Below are 26,352 nucleotides of genomic sequence, written 5' to 3' on the forward strand. Positions count from 1 at the left end.
GATCTTATATATATGATCCAATTTTGAAACAAAGTACAAGAATCACTAGAATTTTCACTAGTGACACCTATTTATGAGACAAAGAAGCTTTTTTACTTAGCAGAAACTCTAATATTTGTACGTGAGGTCCGAATCCTGGATTATAATCACATACGCGAGATACGCCAAAAAATATCATTTTCATTTTATTGTTCAAGCTTATAATTTGACTAGATAATTTATTTACAACATTTTGAGTGTGACCAAATATTTGTTCACAAATCTTATTAGATTATATCTAATTATTCATTTATTTGGGCGTGAATAAGGGTTAGAAGATGAATATATGATTAATCTCATGACACTGTGCATATTAGTTCACGAAAGCCATTTATGGTGGATTGAGATTTTTTTTTACTTGGTAAAGACCCTTTTTGGATGTATGCAAGATCCGAACCCCAGATTATTTTTACATACTGGGAAACGCCTGAAAACGTGATTTTTATTTTCACACAGCTTATAATTTGACCAGTTATTTTATTATGTGCTTTTATAATAAATTTTATATGTTTTAATTCGGTTCTATCACTCTTCAAACAAACAAACAAACGTAAAAAAAATCAAATCTAAACCATACATTTCATTTATTGATTCGGCAGTCACTTTGTGGTAAAATCTATCCATTTTTAATAAATGTTTTACTTATTTAATACCACTATTTCTTAAAATCTACTGTGACACGTGATTCGATGCATTTCGCAGGTGTTTGAAAATGATGCGGAATGCATCGAAACACGTGTCACAGTAGATTTTGAGAAATAGTGGTATTTACTAAGTAAAACATACAGTTTAAACACATTACTTCATGCGTCCAAACGTGGAAGTGTTTAAACCTGTTGTACAAACTAAGATATTCGTTGGCACCCCTCAGAGCTCGTCTCGGATCTTATCTCTCACCATTTCATTATTAAAATAATAATAATGAAATAGATTTGTATAAGAAGTGGTTGGCGTGTGTCGGTTGCTATTTTTTTCCACAACTAACTGCCACTATTCGTATTGTAAATGAACCTAATTGGTTTTTCAATAAGTACCTATAAATTAAATAATATAGTAGTTATTTATTGATTTTGCGTTTAATTTGTAGAACTCCATTTTAATTTATGTATTAATTTACCATAAAGTTAACTGTGCTTTTAATATACAAGGTGTGTTTACAAGTGTGTCCATATACTTGTTCACAAATCTGGACTATCTCCAATAATATGAGTTATTTTTTCATATTATTATTTGACATCTCATCAAAGATGAAGATGCTTAGTAAAAAGCTTCTTTACATCTCACTAATAGATGTTTCTAGTTTTCTAGAATTTGAGTAGTGAGGTTGCCAATAATGGGTAGAATTGGTGAATGTTACACGTGTGTAAAGTGATCACTTAAACCAGCCTATGACGGTCGTCAGCCCCGTAAACGCCCGAACCTCCGTATTCTTCTTCATCTTTGATGGGATGTCAAAAAATAATATTAATTTTTAAATCAAACACAGATTTTTTGAGTCTACTAAGGTGTATTTTATTTAAAAAAAAAACACAAAAATTTATACTGTCTTAAATTATTACTGCACATGTTAAAACTATCACTTAAGTACCTATAATTGTATAGCTACATAAGGACCGTCAGTCCATTTTATCTTCACATTCGTTTGAAAATGCCATAACTAGGCGAAATAATTGTCGCAATATTAATTTTTATGTGTTTTTTTTTAATAAAATAAAACTTAGTAGACTCCAAAAATCTGTGTTTGATCTAAAAATTAATACTTAAAAATTGTATTTTTTTGTTATTGCTACGTTATTTGCTAATTCAATATTTGTTACGTATCAAAAACACTTATTTTTTCAATTCTTTTAATTTTGAATTTTAATTGTACTATTGTAAGTATACATTTGCATGTACCCATATTATTAAGATAACTCTTCAAATCTTCAAACCTTTATCTGAACTCGATGGTGCATAGGGCACTGCATCATTTAAACGCAGTGTTATGTTGATCGTTAACACATGAAGGAAAAGTGATAAGTCCTCCGCTGCATGTACCAATCCATGGTAACGTTAAATACTTAAATATAAGAGTAAAAAAAACACTTTTTATTTGACCCTCCCCTGGGGTCGAACTCGGCACCTCCAGTACGGTAGCAAATAGGGCTTACCATTACACTACGAAGGCGTACAAATGTATATAAAATAAGTGTAGACCATAGAATAATAAAAAGTATTTTTAGTCATAATCATTTTTCCTTAATATATAGAATATAGTTAGGTACTTTTCCTTCATTTATATATTCATTGGTATTTGAAATGCTAAACTGATTATGTTGGATTTGCGTTATCAATGACCGAGTTAACACAATATCTGTCCAATACGTAGTTTATGCGTAGTATGTATTTTTTTCTGTTTATAATTGCAATAACATTTTTTTTCAGTAAATATTAATCTTTTTCTTTTTCTTTTTACAGGGTGCAGAAGACGAAGATAGAGTTTCGGTTGTTTCGGTAAGTCGGTTTTACTCTTTCATTTATTTGAAACAATACGAATGCATTTTTTTATTCGTTTTCTTATTATATTTCGGAATTCAATTGTAACGGAACCTTTTTCCATATGGAGTATACGGCTGTCCAAATTTAAAACACAGTAAGGGACATTTTTTTTGTAGTAGGTTTTTTTTTGCATTTTTGGACTAAGTAGAGTCTACTTAGTCCATAAATGCAAAAAAAAACCTACTACAAAAAAATGTCCCTTACTGTGTTTTAAATTTGGACAGCCGTATACTCACGTACGATTTATATTCACAATGTATGTTATATACTATAATATTTTTATGCACACGATTAGCATTCCAAATAAATAATTAAATGCAGTCCAAATAATCATTATCTCGTTTTTCTTTTCAATTGATTGAAATTCAGTTATTATGTTTTGATAGGAATGTTGAATTAGTACGAAAGTACAGCTATCGTTATCAGTGTACAGCTATCGTTATCAGTGTACAGTGGTGGCCAAATATATTAGGCACCCCCTACAGAGTTTGTTTATGTATGTGAATTCTTGCAATCTTTTTGGATTGTATCGTATTTTGATGGATTTTACCTACAACTTATTACCTGCTATCCCGACCTACGACCGTTAGGGGCGTGGTATATTTAAAAACACTCTTTTTACTAATTTCAAGGGTATATTCAATGCAAAACCTTGGTGTTTGTTTTGAATATTCATATTGGGTAAAGGGGCGCGATGTCGTATATGGAGTGTTATTTTTTTAACACTCCTTATACGAGCGTTTAGTCTGTCCTATGCTCAGTCTACTCTGGTGGAGATAAGTAAATCAAGATTTTTTCTTGCTTAAATTTCAAACCCTTATTAGTTAAAAAAGCTCAAAAAATCACTTGTTTAAAAAGTTTTTTTCCTATTGTGATTTTTTAATGAAATTTTTATCGAAAATGCGTATGAGAATTGTATGTAATATTTCATGTTTACTCCACGAAGGATAATGTGGTAAATCCGCAATATTTTGGGTGACTGGTCGACACCTTATATCTAAAATCTAAACCTTCATGCATTATTATTAGCATGATTACACATATCATGAAACACCTATGTTTTTTTTAAATCAATAAAAAAAATCTAGCGCAAACGTATCGATCTAAGAAATACTTTTCCCCATTCAAGATTTTTAAAATCAGTGAATAAAAATAATTATTAAAATATTTATTTTATATGTGTATATATATCTACAGGATTCATGACGTGCTACATGACTCGTTAGCAGAGTTGTGCATTCTATATACGCAGAAAAGTGGTGTCTACCCTGGATTACTCGCGTTCCATATAGAAACACGACCAGTGCCTTCTATGCCTTATCCCTACCCAACCCTATTCCCTACCCTGATTAAAAACTGTGCACGCCACTGCTCGTGAGTTTGTTTTGAAGTCGAACGTCAATCTTAGTGGGTCATAGCTTGTAATTATTTAACAATATTACTTAATTTTGCCGTTGACCACTACCTTCTTTTGTAGGTACTGTTGAATAATAGGAAAAATTATGTTTTCAATATGTATTGAATTTGATAGAAATAAGTTGATGTTGATGCATAATTTGGAATGCAAATCCTATATTACCTATTACGTATGCAAATTATTTTATTTGCTCTCGCGTGGAATTAAATATTTTTATATATCAAATTAATGACATTAAAATTCTTACGGTAGGGATGATATTAATTTAATCAAGAATACGCTGAACAGTTTATAAAATGTCCAGTATCTATCTCTATCTTTATTTTTAATTTATATAATTATATGCATTAAATGCCATCGTTTGCTTCAAAAGCTTCCACAGTAGTTCAAAAACACCTGGTTTTATCTTGACGCTGTCTCTCCATTAGTTCTCAACACTTGAATTGAAAAGTAATATTTTATGTGTCAATAATCTACTAATTTTATACAAAGCTTTATCTTTATTTCGTTATATTGTAAGTGCATTCTTTTAAATAATTTACATGTTAATTTTTTTTTCAGTCGATGAAAATAATGTTTTAAATCGCAAAATTAAACCCCATTTCATTTATATGACATCTTTAAACAATTTTTTAATACGCAGTCAGTTAATTCTGAGCGTTTTAAGTTTTTTTTGTTATTGTTAATATATTATTTTAAATCTTGTAATTTAATGTGTAAACATTGTTATTAAACCAGTTGATTTATGGATTTTCAGTAAGTATCAAATATTCCGATGAATTTATAATCTAAATGATTCAAAATATTGCCTAGTCTGGATGAACATTGGTTTCCTTGTTAAGTTTAGTTTTATTAATAATGTGTGAGTCGTTATATACTAATATTAATAACATTTTTGTAAAATAATATAAAAGTAAAAATGACTAACTGCAAAGTAAATGCTTTAATTATTAATAATGTTGAGATATGATTCTAATAACATTTATTTTTACATTTTCAACGGATTTTTTGAGATTTATTTTTCACATCCGTCTTACCTATCATTACTATCCTACCTGCAGAAAGGATAAGTGTAAAAATTTTATGTTTTCATTAATGTTAGAGAAACGGATAGAAAGAGAAAAACTCGAAAATTATATTCCTTCATGCAATTTCTACCTTAAATCATATCTCTTAAATTATTCACATTTATTGTTTTTACAAAAAAATGGTACACTCTCTTTTTCTTTACTTTATTTTCACCAACAATCACTTTTAAAATCACTCGTAAACGAGTGAGGGCTTCATTTTGTCATACATCATTTTAACGAATGATTCTCTGCGTATTCCATAAATAATATTACATCCAGTTTGAGAAACACCTCGATATTTATTTGTGTATCATCCGCCTTCTTTGGCGTATAACCTTATTTTAAATATGTTTTAATTATGCAAATAAGAGGCCGAGTCCAAATTTACCAATTTACATGACTAGAGATTATTATCTCGTTTGGGACGAAGGAAATTATATTTCCTTATTTGATCTGCAATTATAAACCTGTCATCTGACCGCAGTATCATGTTTTATGTTCGTGCCTTCCCCTAATTCGGTGGATGAATGTGAACTAATTTCGGTGTATTTAACATTTTTTATCTGCTCATTTGTAATGTATTTTTACAGCTCAATCCGATCAGCCACGAATGGATTATGAAGTCGGCCATAGGGGACTATTCCGCTTTGTCCAAGATGGCTAACGAAGATCCAAAGTTGGTGAAAGTCAAGGTAATTACGTATTTCCATTATATATTATTTACTTAAATCCCTTATCTATAGTATAAGTCATATTTCATTTTTTTATGTTTAACACTCTGCTTACAAATCATCGTTCATATGTGTAATAAATACCACTTAAAAACTGTAAATTAAAGAGTTCTTTAAGGTAGTATGGACATGTGGAGCGAATGGATAACGAGAGAATGACTAAGAAAATATATGTGGCGAATGTGAGAGGGAAAACAGAGCGAGGACGACTGATAAAGACTTGGAACGATCAGAGCAATCAGAACCTTAAATCTGGTGGTGTCAAAAGTGCGTAATCGGAGGGCATGTATGACTCATTGATGTGAAGGAGGCGAGGGGTGTATGAGAGTTTTTAAGTGCTATACAAAGTGAACTATGAGTGATAAGGAGAGTATTTTATTACCGTACCACAAAGTTAATAATGCTTAAAAAATTCAAAATGTTTTTGTGTACTGTAAATAAACGCCAAATTACGATTTGTCCTAATTTTCCGATTTTCAAAAGATTGACATTGAACTTGATCGACTTACGATGCTCATCGAGCTTTACATTACAAGGTTGGCTCATCTTTCGAAATGCCTCATTTATGCACAGAACGTAACACCATATTTTACAAATTTATCACTTCTTGACTGATGTAGGCGCCTCCCCGATATGACACGGGATGCGAGTCCCTGAGGAATCTATTACCCGGCTGTCCTTTAATCTGATCCAAATTACTCCCGGATTCGTGTTACATTCTTCGCCTAGATTTAGGACGGGCGGGGGCAAAAAATAGGGAGAAAAACTGAGCTGTTGCACTCGTGCGAAATAATTTTGACTTAGTGGCCATGATGCAGGTGGCGCCTGTGTTTTTCGGTTCATTTACTCCGAAATTTACGTCTTACTTATCACTAACTTTTCAAACTTAAAGATGCATCTTTGAATCACTCGCATTTGTGAATATGGATGGGTAAACTTGGCCTGAATTGCATAATATAACTACAATATATTACGATATAACATTCTCCTTATCGTTCACTTTGTGTAAAACTCTTTATTTAGAGTGTTATATTACCATACCACAAAGTTAATTGTGCTTTTAACATACAAAGTGTGTTTACAACATTTTTAGTGTGTCCAAATACTTTTTCACAAATCTGGATTATCTTCAATTATAGGAGTTATTTTTCATATTATTTTTTGACATCTCATCAAAGATGAAGACAAATATGGAAGTCTGGGCATTTACGGGGCTGACGACCGTCTCAGGCTGGTTTATGTGATCACTTTACACACGTGTAACATTCACCAATTCTACCCATTATTGACAACCGCACTATTTAAATTCTTGGAAGTTCTATATATACACGGGCAGTCTGAAAAGTTTCCGACCTCAACATGAAGATAGCACTCGTTGTCAATAAAAAATTGAGCATGTGTTTGGGCATTTTTTAAAAGGTACCCATCAAAATTTCCACCACTTTGATCGCACAGTTATTTTTTGAGAATCGTTTGAGTGAGTAGCCGTGAGCGTTTTTTCCAATATGCATAGATTTTTTTACTAATTCAACTGATTTTAGTATTTTTTATTACTTTTTTGGTTTCTGTTATACTCGTATTATAAATTACTACTGATAATCACAACTCTTTTTTTTATTAAAAGTTATTCCTCAACAGTAAAACAAATTATTTTTTGAGTTTTGCGAGGGAGTTAAAAAATATTAAGTAAAAATAATAATATGAAAATTGTAAATAATACGATATTCAATAAATTATTGATATATAAAATATAAATTTAAAGAAAACGTGCCCTTTTAAATAATTTTTTTAGAAGTATAAATACAAATTAAACATAAGTAGTTAAAGTAACTTATCAAAACTCATCTTTCACTATCCACGCCCAAGTGGTACATAGGGTACCGCTTCGAATCGATGCGGTGTAACGTGTTTTTATGAAGGCAGGGTGATCATTCCTGCATTACAGATTAATGAATATAAGTTGTTATATTATATTGTATTTGATGGGATGTACATAACGTCAGTAAAGAAGCTCTTGAAGTGTTGAACTTTCTTGAAGCAACTTATCATTCAGATCCAAGGTATTTCTTGGCTTTGTGCTTGAATTTGAGTTTATAATGTTTTATTAATTCAATTTACAATTGTGTTGTGTATAGTTAAATTCAATTATTTTATTCAGCGGCCATTATAATTATAATATAACTAACTATCTTTACCACTGTATAAATTACTCACTTAATTTCTCCGTATTACTAAATGAATGTGTTCTGCTGTAGGTCGACTGATAAGTAGTAATAAAATGTGTGTGTATATAGCCACATATTGAATTGCGTTTTATAGATACCTATAATAATTATAATCTACCGTCGTGATCTTCACTGATTGCGTCAATAAATTACCTTGATATCCTCGCAATCTCACCGGCTCTTATTTATATGGTTACTTTTTTTCCCAATAATAATAATGGATGATTTGTGATGTTAAGCGCTATTTTTGTGAATTATTACCCTAAGAGTGCTGAACAGAGAACTTAAATATAAACCTAATTCTAGTTCTCAATAATCGTCACTTTTTTTTAAATATAACTTTTTCACAATATCTAATTTTAGTAATTAATTTTCTTTACAATGTATTTTTATGCAGAAAAACATTCGTAAAATTTCACCAATCTTACACGAAGATCAGATAATAAGTCAATACTTTGGAAATAAACTTTGGTACATATGGATATGGTATTTTATTTTTAGAACATACATATATGGGATATAATAGATTTTGAGGATATTATTTGCTTCCATTAAAAATACTACAATTTATAAAAGCGTTTAACCAGTTGTCAAATTTATTAATTCATTTTGTATTTTATTATTACTTTTTGTCGTGCTTTACGCCACATAGCTATGTTTATCATATAAAGCACCTTTAAGGTAGTATTTTACGAATATGGCGCTGTATGCATCATCCATAATAATAATTATTATTATTTTATATAAGGAATTTTTACAGAAAAAGTTTTGAATGTGAGTTTTCATAATCATTAAGTTGTATTTTTTTTAAATATTTTATTCATTGTATGTATTTGAATATCTATGAATTTAAGTTAATAATTGACTACTTAAACAAATCGTTTGCATAAGGGTCATACTACATTTTTCCATTAATTTTTTCGCCTGTCACTTTGTAGTAAAATCTATCAATTTTTTATTAACCTAAATGTTTGAAAATGATGCGAAAAGCATCGAAACACGTATCACATAATATGTTAATAAATAGTGGTATTTACCAATTCAAACTTAAATTAAAAATACATAATACAATAATAAAAACGAAATTGACTTGTTTGCAACTTAGGATAGATCTGCATTAAGGTGACTTTTGCGTGTGTTCTAAAAAAGGTTTTATTTGCTATTTTCATTTTACTACGCAGTGTTCATTTCGAATTTCCTTATTGGTTTAGTTTTATACTTTTTTTATTGTAGCTAGTAGCAAAAGTAACGTTTTAAAGCAGCTTAACGATGATTTTTTTCTCAAATTTAATGCCACTCATAAAGTCTACGGGCCATAGAATCTTCAGTAAGAGTAACGTGTAACTGCAAGTCGAGAATCCAAGACAGGAAGTGTCGATAGTGCTATAAATCATCGCTGGATGCTGCGAGGGCAAGGGTAGGCAGAGAAGGGCGGTGAAGACCGGTGCATGGGGCGCACCTCTGTCTAATTGGGACCCCTGTCTGACCCGAGGTCAATCTGGCGCCAAACCTAACTCGATAATAAAAACGGTACAAAAAATCTCGGAACCCCCCGCCGCCCGCATCCTCTCCCTTCCTTTAGAGTTGAAAGAAAACATTCAAATACTCTGGGACTTGCTAACAGAGCCGAATTAGAGATGATTTTTAGAATCAGAGATGATCACCCTGTTTAATTAGGCAAATAGTATTAGGGTCCAGATATGGAGAAGCAAAGGCTTTAAATTTTAGATTATAGTACTAATTAAAAATGGTAGCAAAGGAGTCCTGGTTCAATCCTAATATATGGATGTGAAGCATGGAGTTGGAAAAATAAGGTTGAAATCAGACTGAATGCATTCAAATTCGATCTCAGACGAATGTGCAGCAAAACGATATACGAAAGATGTTCGAATGGTATAAGTAAAAAAGAATGCAAGGCTGAGATACGCACTGTCGATAAAATTAGGAAAGGTGTGTTGAGATGGCCTGATAAAGAAGAACAGTTAAACAAATTTACTAGGCGAGTGTAGTTGGAAAGTAGAGGAAGACCGAAAATATCTTGGCATGATCCGATTTCAAATGCTTGGGCGTAGTCAGGTCATGAGTCGGAATAATCGGTGAGTATGTTTGAGGATATGCATGAATGTGGATGAGACGAAGATTATTTGCAAAGATAGATTTATTTAGCGTTCTATTCTCTCTGCCTACCCCTGCGGAAGAGGCGTAATGATTAGTTATTTAGTCGAATCGCCCTTGAGATAGTATTTTACGAAAATGGCGTTATATAAATTAACCAAATTTATTTTTATTTTTTGTAAAAGCATTGCATATCAAAATTATTTGTGTCACTCTTATTATAATAACTGTGACAATATTAAACATATAGAGAGTCGAAAATCAATTACTTGAAATACCTTTAAATTAAATTAAATCATTTTAAATTTAAATGCATTAAATTTTAAATTTAGAAATAATTTTAATTTCTTCCACCTTCACCATGCCTTTATTTATTTACGATATTTTTCTCAATAAGTATTTATTTTAATGCATTTTAAACATCAGATTTGGTTTTGAAATTTATCGGTATAAGTTCTGTGTAATATATATTTCGTATTCGATAAACGCTTACTTTTGTCGACCAATCGCCGAAATTATCGACCGTTTTTCCATTTCCGAGTGCGCCTCTAACGTTTGGTTTCCGCCTCGACTACGCCGGGTACCTACGCACTTTTCCGTCGGGTTCTTTTAGTACCTGCATTTTCTTACTTTATGCCTTTTATTTGTATTTTATAAGGGGACTCGTCCGCCTTACTTAGTCTGTTGTCGGATTTAAATTGATTGTTTGATTGAGCAATTAATTTGGTCAGGGCAGGATATGTTCATTGTCTTTTTGTTTTATTTCTTACGAATAAGTACCCCGGGCTTAGGGCCCGTGTTTTGGGACTCCTCGAGGGAAGCAGCACGTGGTCGTAAATTTAATTACCTACAATCTTTAGGTTATTTACATAAAAATACTTCGCTTAGCTTGTCGCTAAAGTATATCGACCGTAATGTACCGAGATCTGTGCTAGTAAATTCTTAAAATTATTGTAACGGGCTGAAAATTTTTCGCCAAACTGGTCACTATCATAACAATAAGCGTAAAAAATATTTGTTATATTTATCGAAACTTTATCTTTATTTTTATGATTAACAGGTTCTTTGATAAGGCATGTTATTTAATTTTTACCACTTAATGAGTTTTATTTCATTACACACGACTAGTTTCGAAAACAACATATGTTTTCATTTACAGGTGAAAAGTAAAACTGTAGATGAATACATCTGTAGTTTTCAAAATTAGTCGTGTGTGATGAAATAAAACTTATTAAGTGGTATAATATTTTTTTTTAAATAATTATATGTCATTCCACAAAGTTAATGCCGAATCAATAAATATTATATGGTTTTATTTTAATAAAAAAAATATTTCTATTGATTGTTTCGGCAGTCACTTTGTGGTAATATCTATCCAATTTTAATTCAAGTTTTACTCGATAAATATCGCTACACAAAAGTGGTATTTACATTTAATAAAAAATAAAAAATACTTCTCTTAGCTTGTCGCTAAAGTATATCGACAGAAATGTAACGAGTTCTGTGCGAGTAAATTTTAATTAATTGAAATTTTCTCATCAAACTTGGCGCTGTCATAATAATATTGTAAGTGTATGAAATATTCGTTAAATTTATCGAAACGATATCTTAATTTTTATGAATAACATACTTCCATACGGTATTATTTTAATAAAAAATACTTCCATTAATTGATTCGGCAGCCACTTTGTGGTAATATCTAACTAACTAACCATCACGCCGCTTCCCCGCAGGGGTAAGCATAGAGAATCAAACGCCACACCACTCTGTCTTTGCAAACATTCTTCGCCTCTTCTACATTCATGCATCTCCTCATACATACCCGAAGATTATTACGTCTCCTGACCCGGCCGCTTTCAAGTAGTTGGTGGTAATATCTTTCCATTTTTAAATCAATTTTCACTCTGTTAATACCGCTACACAATAGTAGTATTAATCGTAAATTAAAATGAAAAAATTATTCTCTTAGCTTGTCGATACGGCGACTTTATATGAATGGAGAATACTTGCTTAGCTTGTCGGTGCTGTAACCTTATTTGAATGGAGAATACTTGCTTAGCTTGTCGGTGCTGTAACCTTATTTGAATGGAGAATACCCCGAAGAGCTTGTCGGTAAAGCGATATCGAAAGATTCAGTGAGCATGATGAATGCAGGTACTTATACCCAATATCCTTATTAAATCATCCGTCGATGTATATTATTCTCCGAGCAGGCTCTTTGCCTTTTGTAAGTTCACCCGGTACTTTGATCGGCGTTTCTTACCCGAATGTTTTTGTAAGATTTATTATCTTCTTTAACATTCATGTTTCCCGGTAGATCCCATCTTATTTCTTCTTCCGCTGTTGATACCGTCACTGCGCAACACGTCCATATATCAACTCTCCTAGATGCCCGAGATTAATCAAAATATGGTCTGCAATGGTCATCAACTTTCTCGTATCAGCTCATAATTTCTGACTTTATCTAATTATTTTATATTCTCATTTTATTACTTTCTTTACAACATTTTGAGTGTGTCCAAATACTTGCTCACAAATCTGGATTACCTCCAATTATGGGAGTTATTTATCGTATTATTTTTTGACATCTCAACGTAGATGAAGAAGAATATATAAGTCTGGGCATTTACGATGCTTACGACCGTCATAGGCTGGTTTAAGTGATCACTTTTCTCACATGTAACATCACACTACTCAAATTCTTGGAAGTTCTATATATATGATCCAATTTTGAAACATTGTTCTTGAATCACTAGAACTTCACTAGCGGCATCTATAGGTGAGATGAAGTTCTTGAATCACTAGAACTTCACTAGAGACATCTATAAGTGAGATGAAGTTCTTGAATAACTAGAACTTCACTAGAGACATCTATAGGTGAGATGAAGTTCTTGAATCACTAGAACTTCACTAGAGACATCTTTAGGTGAGAAGAAGTGAAGTTCTAGTAATTCAAGAACAATGTTTTGAAATTGGATCATAAATATAGAACTTCCAAGAATTTGAGTAGTGTGGTTGTCAGTAATGGGTAGAATTGGTGAATGTTACACGTGTGTAAAGTGATCACTTAAACCTGCCTATGACGTTCGTCAGCCCCGTAAATGCCCAGACATCCATATTTTTCTTCATCACCGAAACATTGTACTTGAATCACTAGAATTTCACTAGAGACATCTATTGGTGAGATGAAGAAGTTGAGATGACAAAAAAATATATAATTAAAAATTATAGTAATAATACCATCTGTTTCCGACTGTACGATTAAATTACTTTGGTAAAAATTTAATAGTTATAAGAAAAGTTTATTTTATTTGTAGAATACATACTAAGTATACTGGAAATAAAATAGTATATATGACATGTCATTGAAATCAGAATGATTCCTTTGTAAAAAGGGGGCATTATCAGTTATGCCTTTGCTGTTGCGGGCCGATGGCGCAGAATGCTCTTCCACCAGTTGTTAGAAATAGCGAGTGTGAGATGTTTAAAAAAAAGTAAAATTACATATGTTTGCTAAATCATTTCCAACATCTTCTTTTCCCCTATTCATTCACAGTGAAGCGCCGTTGAGATAGTATTTTATGAAAATAGCCCCATATAAATTATCCAAATTTATTTTTATTGTCAAACTGTTTTTGTTTAATGATCTTATATTGTACAAACATCCCCATGTTATAACACACTTTGACAATTTTGTCACTGTCCTTAGTTTTCCCTGGTTAAAATCAAAAAGTTTATATAATTCTTCATTTAATAGCAATAATTACTAACAATTATCAGTTAACTATAATTCGAAATTAGAAATACTTGTTATTAATATGACACACTGTATTACAATTACTGTTTAAGTTTATTATATGTGGTTATATTCAATGTTCAGCCTCAGAAACAGTCGCTTTTCTAAACCAACGTTCAATTTGTAAATTTAATGGATTAATTGTCCATCAACTGTAATCAATCTATTATATTATGATATTATATAGCTAAATAATGTCATAACATAATAGATTGATTACCTGGGATATTGGCTAAACATGGCCACAGCCGATAGAATACTGAAAAGCTCGTTAATATTGTTTAATTTTAAGGCGATATTACCGTGTAAATAGTATTTTGAGAAGCGCCTAAAATTTGGCACCGGAATATCCCATAGAATAAATTTAATATAAATTCAAGACTGATGTCAATTCTTATACATATTTTAGATTATATTTGTCTTTCATTGAAAAATATATATTGTCACAAAATCTTCGTATTATTCAATATTTTCATTTTATTTTATTTTATTAGTGTACTTACCATAATATTATTTTTTGATATCTCATCAAAGATGAAGAAGAATATGGAAGTCTGGGCATTTACGGGGCTTACGAATGTTACACGTGTGTAAAGTGATCACTTAAACCAGCCTATGACGGTCGTAAGCCCCGTAAATGCCCAGACTTCTATATTCTTCTTCATCTTTGATGAGATATCAAAAAATAATATGAAAATAACTCCTGTAATTGGAGATAATCCAGATTTTGTGAACAAGTATTTGGACACACTCAAAATGTTGTAAATACTTACCATAATACTACAATATCATAATTAGACATCGCGCAGCTCAATACAAGGTTAAGACAACATGTAAATATCGCCAAAATATCAAAAACGATATATTATACGTATGTGTATGTTCCTAAAATGCTGGATTCGATGTATTTTTTCACAGTCAAACTGATATTATCACATAGGTACTGTTGTCTAAAAAATATTATCAGCTATAGTTTTTTTTTCATTTTTTTAACAGGTATAATAAACACAGAAGTACTCTCAGTAATTTGCGATAATTCAATCTTGGTACATATATACTAATGCAGTATTTTTTCCCACGTACGATATTTTCTTGCATAAGATACAATTTTGAAATTTCGTAACTTTGTATGTATTTTTGCGTAACATCTATTAATATTCGGGTTTCAATTTTAAACGAATCTCTTTGTCGCCCATACATACGATATAATATATTTTCGTTGACTTCTTTTACCTTTTTATGATGTGATGCAGAAAGGTTTTTTGGTCGCTTGTTTTAAATTTTAGTAAATACTTTTTCCATTCCTTCGTAAATTTATGATAAGAAAACCATTTTGCTATAGGCATCATTATGCTAACAACATCCGTCATAGCATAGCACATTCGTTCTTTGCTATGTTTTGTATACATGTGTTAACTTAATTGGAAGGTCGTAGGTTTTGGACACCTTTCTAGGAACATTTTTGTCAATTAGTATTCATGAGAAATGTGACAAACGTCACCCCGGAGTAGCAAGGACCAGAGTTATTGTTTATGTTGTTGCGTTTCTTGGTCTCTCTCTCGACACTCTGCCTTGATCCTTCCCTAATGTCTTGGATCTTCAAGATCAGACCTAAATGGCGCCTCCCATAGAGCTACGCACAGTACTAGAACTCATAAATTTTATTTTACATTTCCTATAGTCGCCATTATACATCATGACTCCTGACTAATAACATAAAAATACTAGTTTTTCTTTATTATTATTAAGAAAATCAACCTAACGATGAAATTTATCCTTATTGTCAGCCACTTACCGATGAGCTATGGATGAATTCCAATGCTACTTTTAACATTATTATGATATGTTTCCGATATTTATATGCTGTAGAAATAGATTAAATAATTTAATTTAAAATCATATTTCCTATATTATATTTACTTATTCGAAATGTTATTAGAGTATATTAATTAAATTGCTGTCTATTATAATTTCCAACTATTTATTTAAGTGCTCATATTGTAATTTTTTTATATAAAGTCAGACTTCATTTTGTATTGGAATGACTGTTTAGTGTTATCCCCTAAAATGTTCTGTTCTTGTTACATGTTTATTTTTACACATGTCACGCCAACAAGCTGAAATATTACGGAATAGTTTCAAGAGAATTATATACCCGGATATACTTTTTGTAAATCTTTATTTTTATGAAACTTGAAAATAAGCGCAACGGCTCACGAATTCATATCCAGAGATTGTGAAAAATGCTTCGTTTAGACACATGGAATGATGCGGCCGAAAAAGTTTGTCCCGTTTATTTTTTACAGCATTATTTATCTTTTGCTAGCGGGTTTGTTCTATGGTGTTTCGGTTGAAAGATTTATTGGTGTTACTGTGAATAATTACACATCAGCTGACGTCACTTCTTGAATAACTGCGATTCCTGAATACTGATTTCGTGATTTTGCGTTATTTTTTTAATTGAATATGCGTATAGTAGTATGAATCTGTGAATTGAATGGCGTACAGTGATTTATCTAAGCTGGTATTCTAAAATTATTTTTGGCTGAAAAATCCATAATTTGAAACAAAAACATAATGAATGAAAAATAAGTCATGGAAATAAATATAAATGATACTTATTATAATGTTAAAGGCAGGCTTGAGATCGACTGATTGAGTATTTCTAGGAACAAAGATTTGTGCACACTCATTACGTATTGGGAAAACTTTATTTACTTTAGTATAGAGTTGATAATTAATAAAAAGTTAGAATAATAATTTGGTATAAATTGTACTCTTTGTTAATTCTGAATTAAAAGTATTCCCATCCAGTTACTTAATTTTTCCTATATTTTTTAGTAACATACCATTTTATAAACTATTCAAATATCTAGATATTTATATTTTAAATATTTATTTTACCTTCAAATATTTACAACATTTTGAGTGTGTCCAAATAATGTTCCAAGAATTTGAGTAGCGTGGTTGTCAATAATGGGTAGAATTGGTGAATGTTACACGTGTGTAAAGTGATCACTCAAACCAGCCTATGACGGTCGTAAGCCCCGTAAATGCCCAGACTTCCATATTCTTCTTCATCTTTGATGAGATGTCAAAAAATAATATTCAAATATTTACATTTTTTCCATAATTAGCCATATTTATTTTTTCCATAATTATTATTATTAATATTAATAATTAATTCTTTTCGTCTATGTAAACTATAAAATATTTACAACATTTTGAGTGTGCCCAAATACTTGTTTACAAAATCTGGACTATCTCCAATTACAGGAGTTATTTTCATATTATTTTTTGACATCTCATCAAAGATGAAGAAGAATACGGAAGTCTGGAATTTGAGTAGTGTGAATTTGAGTAATTTTGAGTTTGTCAATAATGGGTAGAATTGGTGAATGTTACACGTGAGTAAAGTGATCACTTAAACCAGCCTATGACGGTCGTCAGCCCCGTAAATGCCCAGACTTCCATATTTTTCTTCATCTTTGATGAGATGTCAAAAAATAATATGATAAAATATTTATATTGTTACGGAACGGTGACGACTGGTACCCAGATCAGTTCTGTACAATATTATCACAGCTTTGCAATGTCATCACGACCTATACCCAGTATATAAATTAAAAATTAGTACAATACACGGTGAGCTGGTAAATTGGGAATATAACATCTGTTGAAATATTGCATGAATGTGGAAAGTTTTGGATTTTTTTCATCCTACCTACGTTCGATCACTTCGCGGCGGTGGGAAATACATACTTATTGTGTAGATACTTAACATATGCTGAGAGAGTATGCGTTATACAGAGAGATCACGATACGCCATATTGAAGTCGCATTACACATTACGCCAGGGAGCTTACATGCTTGAAATTTATTATTTTAGTGAAAATTACTCTCCGAAAACACGGGCAACGACAGTGTTTTCTTTCAAATGTCAGCAAATCATAGCATTAGCCAACACCTGTTACTGACGTGCATCCTATTCGAAACACTTGGTATCGTCTTAAAAGGAAAACTATAATAAATAGATGTTCATGATGTTTATTAAATCGTCATCATTGCGAATCGTATGATAAATTAGCTTATCTTGTATGTTTTAAAAATTAAAATATTTTATGTGAATATTTTTCTTTTGCACAGTGCTTTATTGAAATAACAAATTAGCCTTTTTTCTTGAGGTCTAATGTGTTTTGTGCATATGATGGATGACTCTGCTCTGAGACAATAACGAACCTTAGCAACACATGTTAACAAAATGTCGCTTAAGTACAAATTGGAGTTTGCTAGACTCCGTGCCCGAGAATGGTTGACACTTCAATTTTTCACATACGTCAACGTCGTTGTTAAGATGTTAAGAAATCGGCCAGAGTATTTACTGCGTGTGTTGTGTGTATAGGATTTGTCACGCTGAATGTTCTCTGTGGAGACATTTCTCGATTTATTGTATTTTATCACTTCTTACTCAACGTCTCGTTTGGTTGGCTAAATTGTTTATCAGCTATCCAACATAATAAAACTCGTAATTGCGTATACCAGAACTGTGTTTGTTTATTCTCAATATTATTAATATTTAAAGCATTTACTTTGTAGTTAGAAATTTCAAAAATGTTATAAATACTCACAAAATATACTACCCTTCAGCGTTTTCAATCCAACATAGATGGCTCTAGTGAACTTACACGTACATCGTCATGAGATTAATAATATAAGTATGTAGGAGTTACAAAAAATGGCATAGTGTCGTTGTCACTCATAGGTAGAATAACAAATGTTGCGTGTGTTCAGTGATCATTTATCCAGTCTATGACAGGTCGTAAACGTATTGACGCAGTGTTATCTAGATCGTTACTTACATGAAGGCAAGGTGATCATTCTTACGCTTCAGGTACCAGTCTACGTAATATTAAATAAATATTGATTTCAGTATATTCAAATATTATACGTCGAAATATATTAAATATTTAATGGTAAGGGTACGTAAGAGTTACGGACTAGTCCAGAGTAATATTAAATAAATATTAGAGTGTTAACACACCCATATTGATTTTTTTTAAATCCCCAATAGAGATGGTCTGACGACATAGTCTCTGTGGGGGGTAGAAACTGGCTGCAAACAGCAACCGACCGAAGGAAATGGAAAGATATGGAAGAGGCCTATATCCAGCAGTGGAGGACAAAGAGCTCACGAAGAAAGAGAAGAAGGAAATCGGCAATATTCATAGTTTTACTATGTAAATACCACTATTTTCAAATATCTAATGTGACACGTGTTTCAATGCATTCTGTATCATTTTTAATCACCGTATGTGAAACTAAGTCTAAATTTTAGAATTGTGTCCTTGGGACGTTGAAGGTTGATCAGGGGGTAGGAAATAATAAACACATAATTAACAATGTGACAGTGAGAAAAAATTAATAATGATTTATTCAAATTCTTTACGTAGATCTGCGGTGTTCCAGCTACGTACGTGATATGTAGAGTAGACGACACATGTACTGGGTGTATTATAATACGTATTGTGTTTCGGGAGGCGCACGCTCGCGGGGCAGTTTTCCGGGTTTAATAGAGCAAGACTGGCGCCACTACAGCGCGCCAAACGGCGCATTAAACCTCCCAATAATTCCCTCGGGATGCAGTTTACCCGCCAATATTTCCCCCCGCGTGCACTGCGCCCGCCAATAACCCTGTCCCGCCCGGGACCGGGAGAGCCTCCCGCTCGCGCCTATCGTTCCCGTCTGTCGGGCCTCCTAGTCACATTTTACGCCCGTTACCCCCTCATGAATGAGATACACGAAAACATACGTACACTTCAATTATCGTCTAGCAACACACAAATTCATTATTCGCATTTTTTTTTCAATTCGTAACGAGAGATCAGCGAAATTTGTCAATTTTATAAAATAAAAAAACCTTGTTTTTAACCACTTTTAATTGGCGCACTTTTTCCAATCGGTTTCGACAAGAACCTTGTCATCATCAGGGTTTATGTACTAATTCTAAAACATTGAAATACTCAAAGTTAGGTTATGGTTAATTACCCTTCCCTAACGATGCCAAAAACTTACACACACTCCGTACACCATATGATTTTTCAAAATGTAATTTTGAAAAATGTGATTTAAAAAACGGAAAGAAACTCCTAAATGTTGCTTTTATTGAGCATTGCGCAGCGCATACGTCCACCCCTGACGACAACTTGTGGGCTACAAATGGAATCGTCCAAAAAAAGTATGAAGCCGCAATAAAAAGTTGTTAAAAACAAAGTTGTTTTATTTTATAAAGTTTAGAAAATGTGCCACTTTATCTGCGAAAAACATTCAAGAATAAAAATTGTCAATACCAACTCTTATGTATCCAAATACTTGTTCAAAATTATGGGATGATTAGATTCCAAATACTTGTTCAAATACTACCCTTGATTGACAACCATGTCACCATCTTAAGCCCTGTAAATGCCAGACTTCTATTTATATCCATATCCTTCTTCATCTATGTTGAGATATCAAAAATGTAAATACTCAACACTCTCCTTATCATTTCCATTGTGAAAGTAAACGATAATAATAATAATTTTGTTGGATGATTTATGTATGGCCATCTTCGTAAAATACCACACCATGGGCACTTATACGGATATGGATTATGACAAGAAAATCATAATGATAGATAAAAAAATATTAAAGAAAAATGTTAACCGGCTAAGTCTGAAGGGGGGAAAGTGGAGTCGCCGTATTTTTGCGCGTAACGAGAGATCAGCGAAATTCATTAATAATATCATTAATTGATTCAGCAAAATCTATTTATTTTCAATTAAAGTTATATACCAAGTAAATACCACATAGACCTGAATGATGGAAGTTTAACTTCTGAAACATGTAGTCTATAATAAAACTTAATTGGTAAAAAACAAGTGTTTTCTTTAATCATTGTAAGTAAATACCACATTTTAAAAAAATCGATTTTGATACGTGTTTCGATGCATTCCGCGTCATATTCAAAAACCGTACGTTAAACTAAGCCCAAGTTTTAGATTTGTTAAGTTTTAAATTAATAAAAACAAGAAAATGCTCCTACCCCCTTTTCAACCTTCAACTAAGGATAAAATTTTAATATTTAGACTTAGCTTCACATACGGTGTTTTAAAATAATAATAATATACATTCCATGATTCCTCTACAACATTATAAGTTCCTACACCACCTGAGTAAAGGAAGTTGTTCAATTTGAAATTTAAGTTTTATTTAAATTAAAAATTGAATATTGATTAAATTGAATTGAAAAATTGTAAAAACCACTTTATAAAAATCTATTGTGACACACATTTCGATGCACGATGGTATTCGTTTAAACATACGGAGTTTGAAAATGATGCGGAGTGCATCGAAAAACGTGTCACAATATACTTTAAGAAATAGTGGCATTTACTAAGTAAAACTTAAATTAAAAATATAAAATAATATTGCCTGAATGTGATTCTTGATTTCGATATCAATCCTTCCGTCGAACCACACACTTTGCTCGAGTCCGCACCCTTACTTTAGCGGTTGAGTGTCGCCTTTTTTACAATTTGAAATATCGGTTACATACTTGGCATCGTAAATCTGCAGTTTGGTCTCATATTTTAACACTTAAATCCATTTTACTCCTGCATCATTAACGCTGCAAAGTGGGTAGTGTGGCGTAACCCGAGCATTAAATCTCATAAATTCCTCGGTTCTATTTTTTTGTACTAATGCATTTCTAAGGATGCTGTAATATTTTACCCCGTCAATAAAGCATGCGGTTCCAGTTGACTCTGCGACGCGCTCTGACACGCGTAATTAAGTAAAGAGCCGGGAAATATGACCGGCGCTACATTCATCAAGACCTAATCTACTAAGAGGAATAAATATTTATCTTATTACGATGTGGAGCTTCCTAACTCCTAACACATTTACTAAACGATTCTTTAACGGTTTATGTAATTTGTAGGGGTGATTATTATTTCTTAATAATTAGTATTTAGTCTAAAAATTCAGTCTAAAAATTAAATGAACCAATATAAGGTTTTTTTTATGCGCTACAACAAAAACATGTTCAATCAACATGTTTATCAACATTGTAAGATATAAATAAAACCTATTTTCATCACAATTATGTTAGTAATTCGTGTTCAAGTATTATTTTTCTGTTATGATTTTATCGTCGAAAGTTTAATACACTGAATCTTATATTTTGTATTGATTCGGCATTTACTTTGTGGAATGACATGGCGATTATTTATAAAAAAAAAATATTTGTATAGTACCACTTAATGATTTTTATTTCATTACACACGACTAGTTTAAAAAAACTACAGATATTCTCATCTACAGGGGAATAGTAAATCTGTTATACTATTCACCTGTAGATTCAAATAGTTTTACTTTTCACTAGTAGATGAAAACATCTTTAGTTTTCGAAACTAGTTGTGTGTTATGAAACAAAACTCATAATTTATTATTTATTAAATAATAATAAATTAATAAATAAAATATATTTTTTTAAATTCTTCACTTTTGCTTTCCATTTTTCCTTTATTTTCAAACTTCGCCCCCTTGTCTAACCCCCATTCCCCCTAACTTACCCCTCTCCTTATTTATAGAACAGTTAAATTTTAATTATGTTTTAGTTTACATTTAGACCTGAAGATGGAAGCTTAGTCGTCATAAAATTAACTCAAGTGGTAAACAAACAAGTCTTTTCTTTAATAATTTCAACATGTCTTACCACAAAGGGAATGCCGAAACAATAAATGAAATAAAACTCATTAGGTGGTATTATAAAAGTCTTTGATTGCACTAAATCTTTCCTTTTTAATATTGTATTTGATATTCACACCGCTTTATGGTATGTTCCCCCTGTAAATTACATTCTATCCTCCGCGACTTCTTGTTAACTATACGGTCGCGACAGCCAACGACAAAATGGCGAAACGCCACGTGGAAGAAGTGCCACGAAATTCTGGTTAGTAATATGTGTTCTTGTGATTTGATCACAAGTAAATATGTAATACAGAATGTAGAACACGGAAATTTGTGACGTAGAGCCATTTTTCAACAGTTGGGGTATTCGTAAATAGGACGCGTCCACTGTGTGGTCCACCACTTATATCCCGGAGTTGAGAGATGATTTTATAGAGTTCATGGGGAGTAAACGAACCGTCACAGATACTAAATTTTAACTACAAAGTGGTGTAATCGGATTTTCATGTCATTCACTCTGGAATTTCTTAGTTGTGTGTGTAAACTCTATTGACGCGTCTGAATATAAGTATACAAATTATTTTTATTTACCGATTTAAAAAATCTTGAATGGGGAAATGTACTTCTTGGATCGTTAAGTTTGCGAATTTTAAATACTAATACTAATGTAAATATATGTTGTAAATTATATGAATTTTATTAATAACGCTTTTTAGACAAATAAATTGTATCCAAAGAGCAGAGTTGGAGCGACATAACCCTCCCAACTCAATGCAATCCAGTTCAAAATTATTATTGATGTTACATACTAATGTATTATAAACTATCGAAAAGCAAAGTCTTTGTACAGCGCTCTTGAGGCAATAATATAAAAAATGGCGCTTCATAAATCAGCTAATTATTGTGTTTATTTTAAAATTATTAGAATTTGGTAGTAAACAGTAGGTTTACATTTAGGTTTTTATGTTTATGTATGTAAATTTATATAAAAAGCCATGAATGATTGTAATAAAATGTTAGTTATGTTTCTATTTGACAATTTTAACCGATTTTACTATTCCGTTTCAGAGACTTACTCATCTCTTCGTCATAACAATCAATGTTTTGAATGGAAAAAAAACAGTGTACACCAAATTGAAATTGTCCTGACGAAGAGATTGGTACCTCTCAAACCGGTAGAATCTAAAATCTTGATAAGCGGTTATGTACTATCATGACTGTCATTTTGTCAAAACGTCTGACCATAAAATTAAGGTGTGTTGAGATGGTTTGGACATGTAGAGCGAATGAGTGAGGAAAGAACGGTAAAACAAATTTATGAGGTGAATGTTAGCGGGAAAAGAAGCAGAGGAAGACCGAGAAAAACATGGCACGATCAGGTAAGCCAAATACTTGAAAGTGGTCAGGTTAGGAGTCGTAACAATCGGCGGGTATGTATGAGGAGATGCATGAACGTGGAAGAGGCGAATAATGTTTGCAAGGACAGAGTAGTGTGGCGCTCTATTCTCTCTGCCTACCCCTGCGGGGAAGCGGTGTGATGGTTAGTTAGTTAGTTAGTTAGTTAAATAATCTGGCTCCAGAGTAAAGAGTTGTATATTCCAAACATCTCACACTTCGATCAGCTACAATTACTGCTATGGGCAAAGTGATCTTACCAGGTCGCCACCAGCGCATTACATTTGGCGAGCGTGTCTTTTCTGTTGCGAGAATATTCTTCTACCAGTAGTTATTAGAAATATTTAGAATCAGACGATCTTAAGAAAAAAAAAACAAAAACACATTTGTTTGCTTAATCATTTCCACTATCTTCTTTTCTCTAATTCTTTCACAGTGAAGCGCCCTTGAGGTAATATTTTACGAAAAATGGCGCCAAATCAATTATCCAAATTTATTTTGAATGACTTAATATGGATTACTAAATACTACTTACTACTACCATCACGTCGTTTCTCCGCAGGGCTAGGCAGAGAGGATAGAACGCCACTCTTCTGTCCTGACACCCTCATCGCTTGCTTCACATCAATACATCTAGTCATACATGCCCTCCGATTATGCTGACTTTTGATACCACCAGATTTTAGGTTCTGATTGATCTGGTCGTGCCAACTCTTTTTTGACCGTCCTCGTTCTGTTCCCGCTCACATTTGTCACATATACTTTCTTTCTTCTCATTCCTATTGGTCATTTTCTCATTATCGATTCGCTCCACATGTCCGCATGCCTAAATTACTATTTTATTGTAGATAAAAGATTAACGTTTAATCAGTTTAGTTTTATTTGAGTAAATTGTAACTGAGAACAAATTATTTGAGGCTATTCGCAGAGTGCGCTTCTTGTCGCGCGACAAAGAGCGAAAGGGGGGATCTGTCTGTTTAGCTATTTAAATCTTTTATTTCTCATCCATAATACGGAGTGAGTGTGCGGTGGAGGGATTATGTTGTCACTGCAGCCGCCGTACAGCGCTCGGCCTGAGCCTTGATTGGCGGCAGCGGGTGCTCGGCGCTAACTCTCCATCCTAGCTCCGTCGTGTCAAATAATGAGGATATTTATACTAACCTCACTTCCTAAGTAAAATGTATGATTTTACATCTAAAAATCATACACCTTAACTGCTAACTTATAATGTAAAAACTCATGCCTCTAGTGAGATTTTTTGCCTAGAATTTTCACTCATGAATTACATTAAATTATAGTAACTTTAAACATAAAGAGTAAATCCACTCACGAGTAGGCGTTAGCTATAAAACTTAAAAAGTTGAAGCCTCAGTTGGGTCATGATAAGCGGTGTTGCATTAGCCGTAGCTAGATTTCAGAGTCACTTGGACGTTAGGTAATTTAAAAAAAATATTTATACAAATGCATGTGCCTCAATTTTTCTTCGCAAGAAAACGAAGAAACGACCTGGGCTGGTAATCAAATTAACCGTATACAATTTATTAACAACAATATCCACTGGATTGAGACAAAAGAAGAAGATATATGAATAAATGGTATAAGAATGGATAATAACTAAAGAAAATGGGGTATAGTTGTGCGAGTATAAAAAGTTTTTAACAACATTTTGAGTGTGTCCAAATTCTTGTTCACAAATCTGTAGTATCTCGAATTATAAGAGTTATTTTTCATATTATTTTTTGACATGACTCCTAAAATTAGAGAAATTATCCAGATTTGTAAACAAGTATTTGGACACACTAAAAATGTTGTTGACAAATTATCTGCTCAAATTATAAACTAAAATAATAAAATGAATAGGATATTTTGTAGCGTTTCTCATGTATGTGATTATAATCCAGGGTTCGGACCTCACATACAAATATAAGAGTTACTGCTCATTAAAAAAATCTGCATCTCACCAATAGATGTCACTAGGGAAAATTGTAGTGATTCTTCTACAATGTTTTAAAATTGTATCATATATAGAGAACTTCCAAGAATTTGAGTAGTGTGGTTGTCAATTATGGGTACAATCGGTGAATGTTACACGTGTTTAAAGTGATCACTTAAACCAGTCTATGACGGTCGTAAGCCCCGTAAATGCCCAGACTTCCATATTCTCTTTCATCTATGCTGAGATCTCAAGAAATAATATGTATACAATTTCGTTTTCTTTTTGTTGGCTTCGATACTTGCAATATGTCGAACCTTGTCATCCAAAATATTTCATTCGATGGGGTGAAGAATATGAACC

At 32.2% G+C, this 26,352-nt stretch overlaps 1 protein-coding gene across 2 annotated transcripts in view; it reads left to right on the forward strand.

Annotated features, from left to right (window-relative positions):
- The window catches only part of sowah (ankyrin repeat domain family member sosondowah), a 174,903-nt gene that overhangs the window by 30,203 nt on the left and 118,348 nt on the right, over window positions 1-26,352 (forward strand). Inside the window, exons 3-4 of one of the 2 annotated variants that reach the window (XM_088277616.1) lie at window positions 2,497-2,532; window positions 5,655-5,764. In XM_088277616.1, coding sequence (XP_088133742.1) covers window positions 2,497-2,532; window positions 5,655-5,764 — 146 coding nt within the window. The remainder of the gene's footprint in view (window positions 1-2,496; window positions 2,533-5,654; window positions 5,765-26,352) is intronic. The other variant, XM_088277617.1, reaches the window with a different exon arrangement.

The sequence above is a fragment of the Brachycentrus maculatus genome, unplaced genomic scaffold (genome assembly GCF_059751285.1).
Source record: "Brachycentrus maculatus isolate JH-2025_06_01 unplaced genomic scaffold, ASM5975128v1 h1tg000048l, whole genome shotgun sequence".
Taxonomy (NCBI): Eukaryota; Metazoa; Arthropoda; class Insecta; order Trichoptera; family Brachycentridae; genus Brachycentrus; species Brachycentrus maculatus.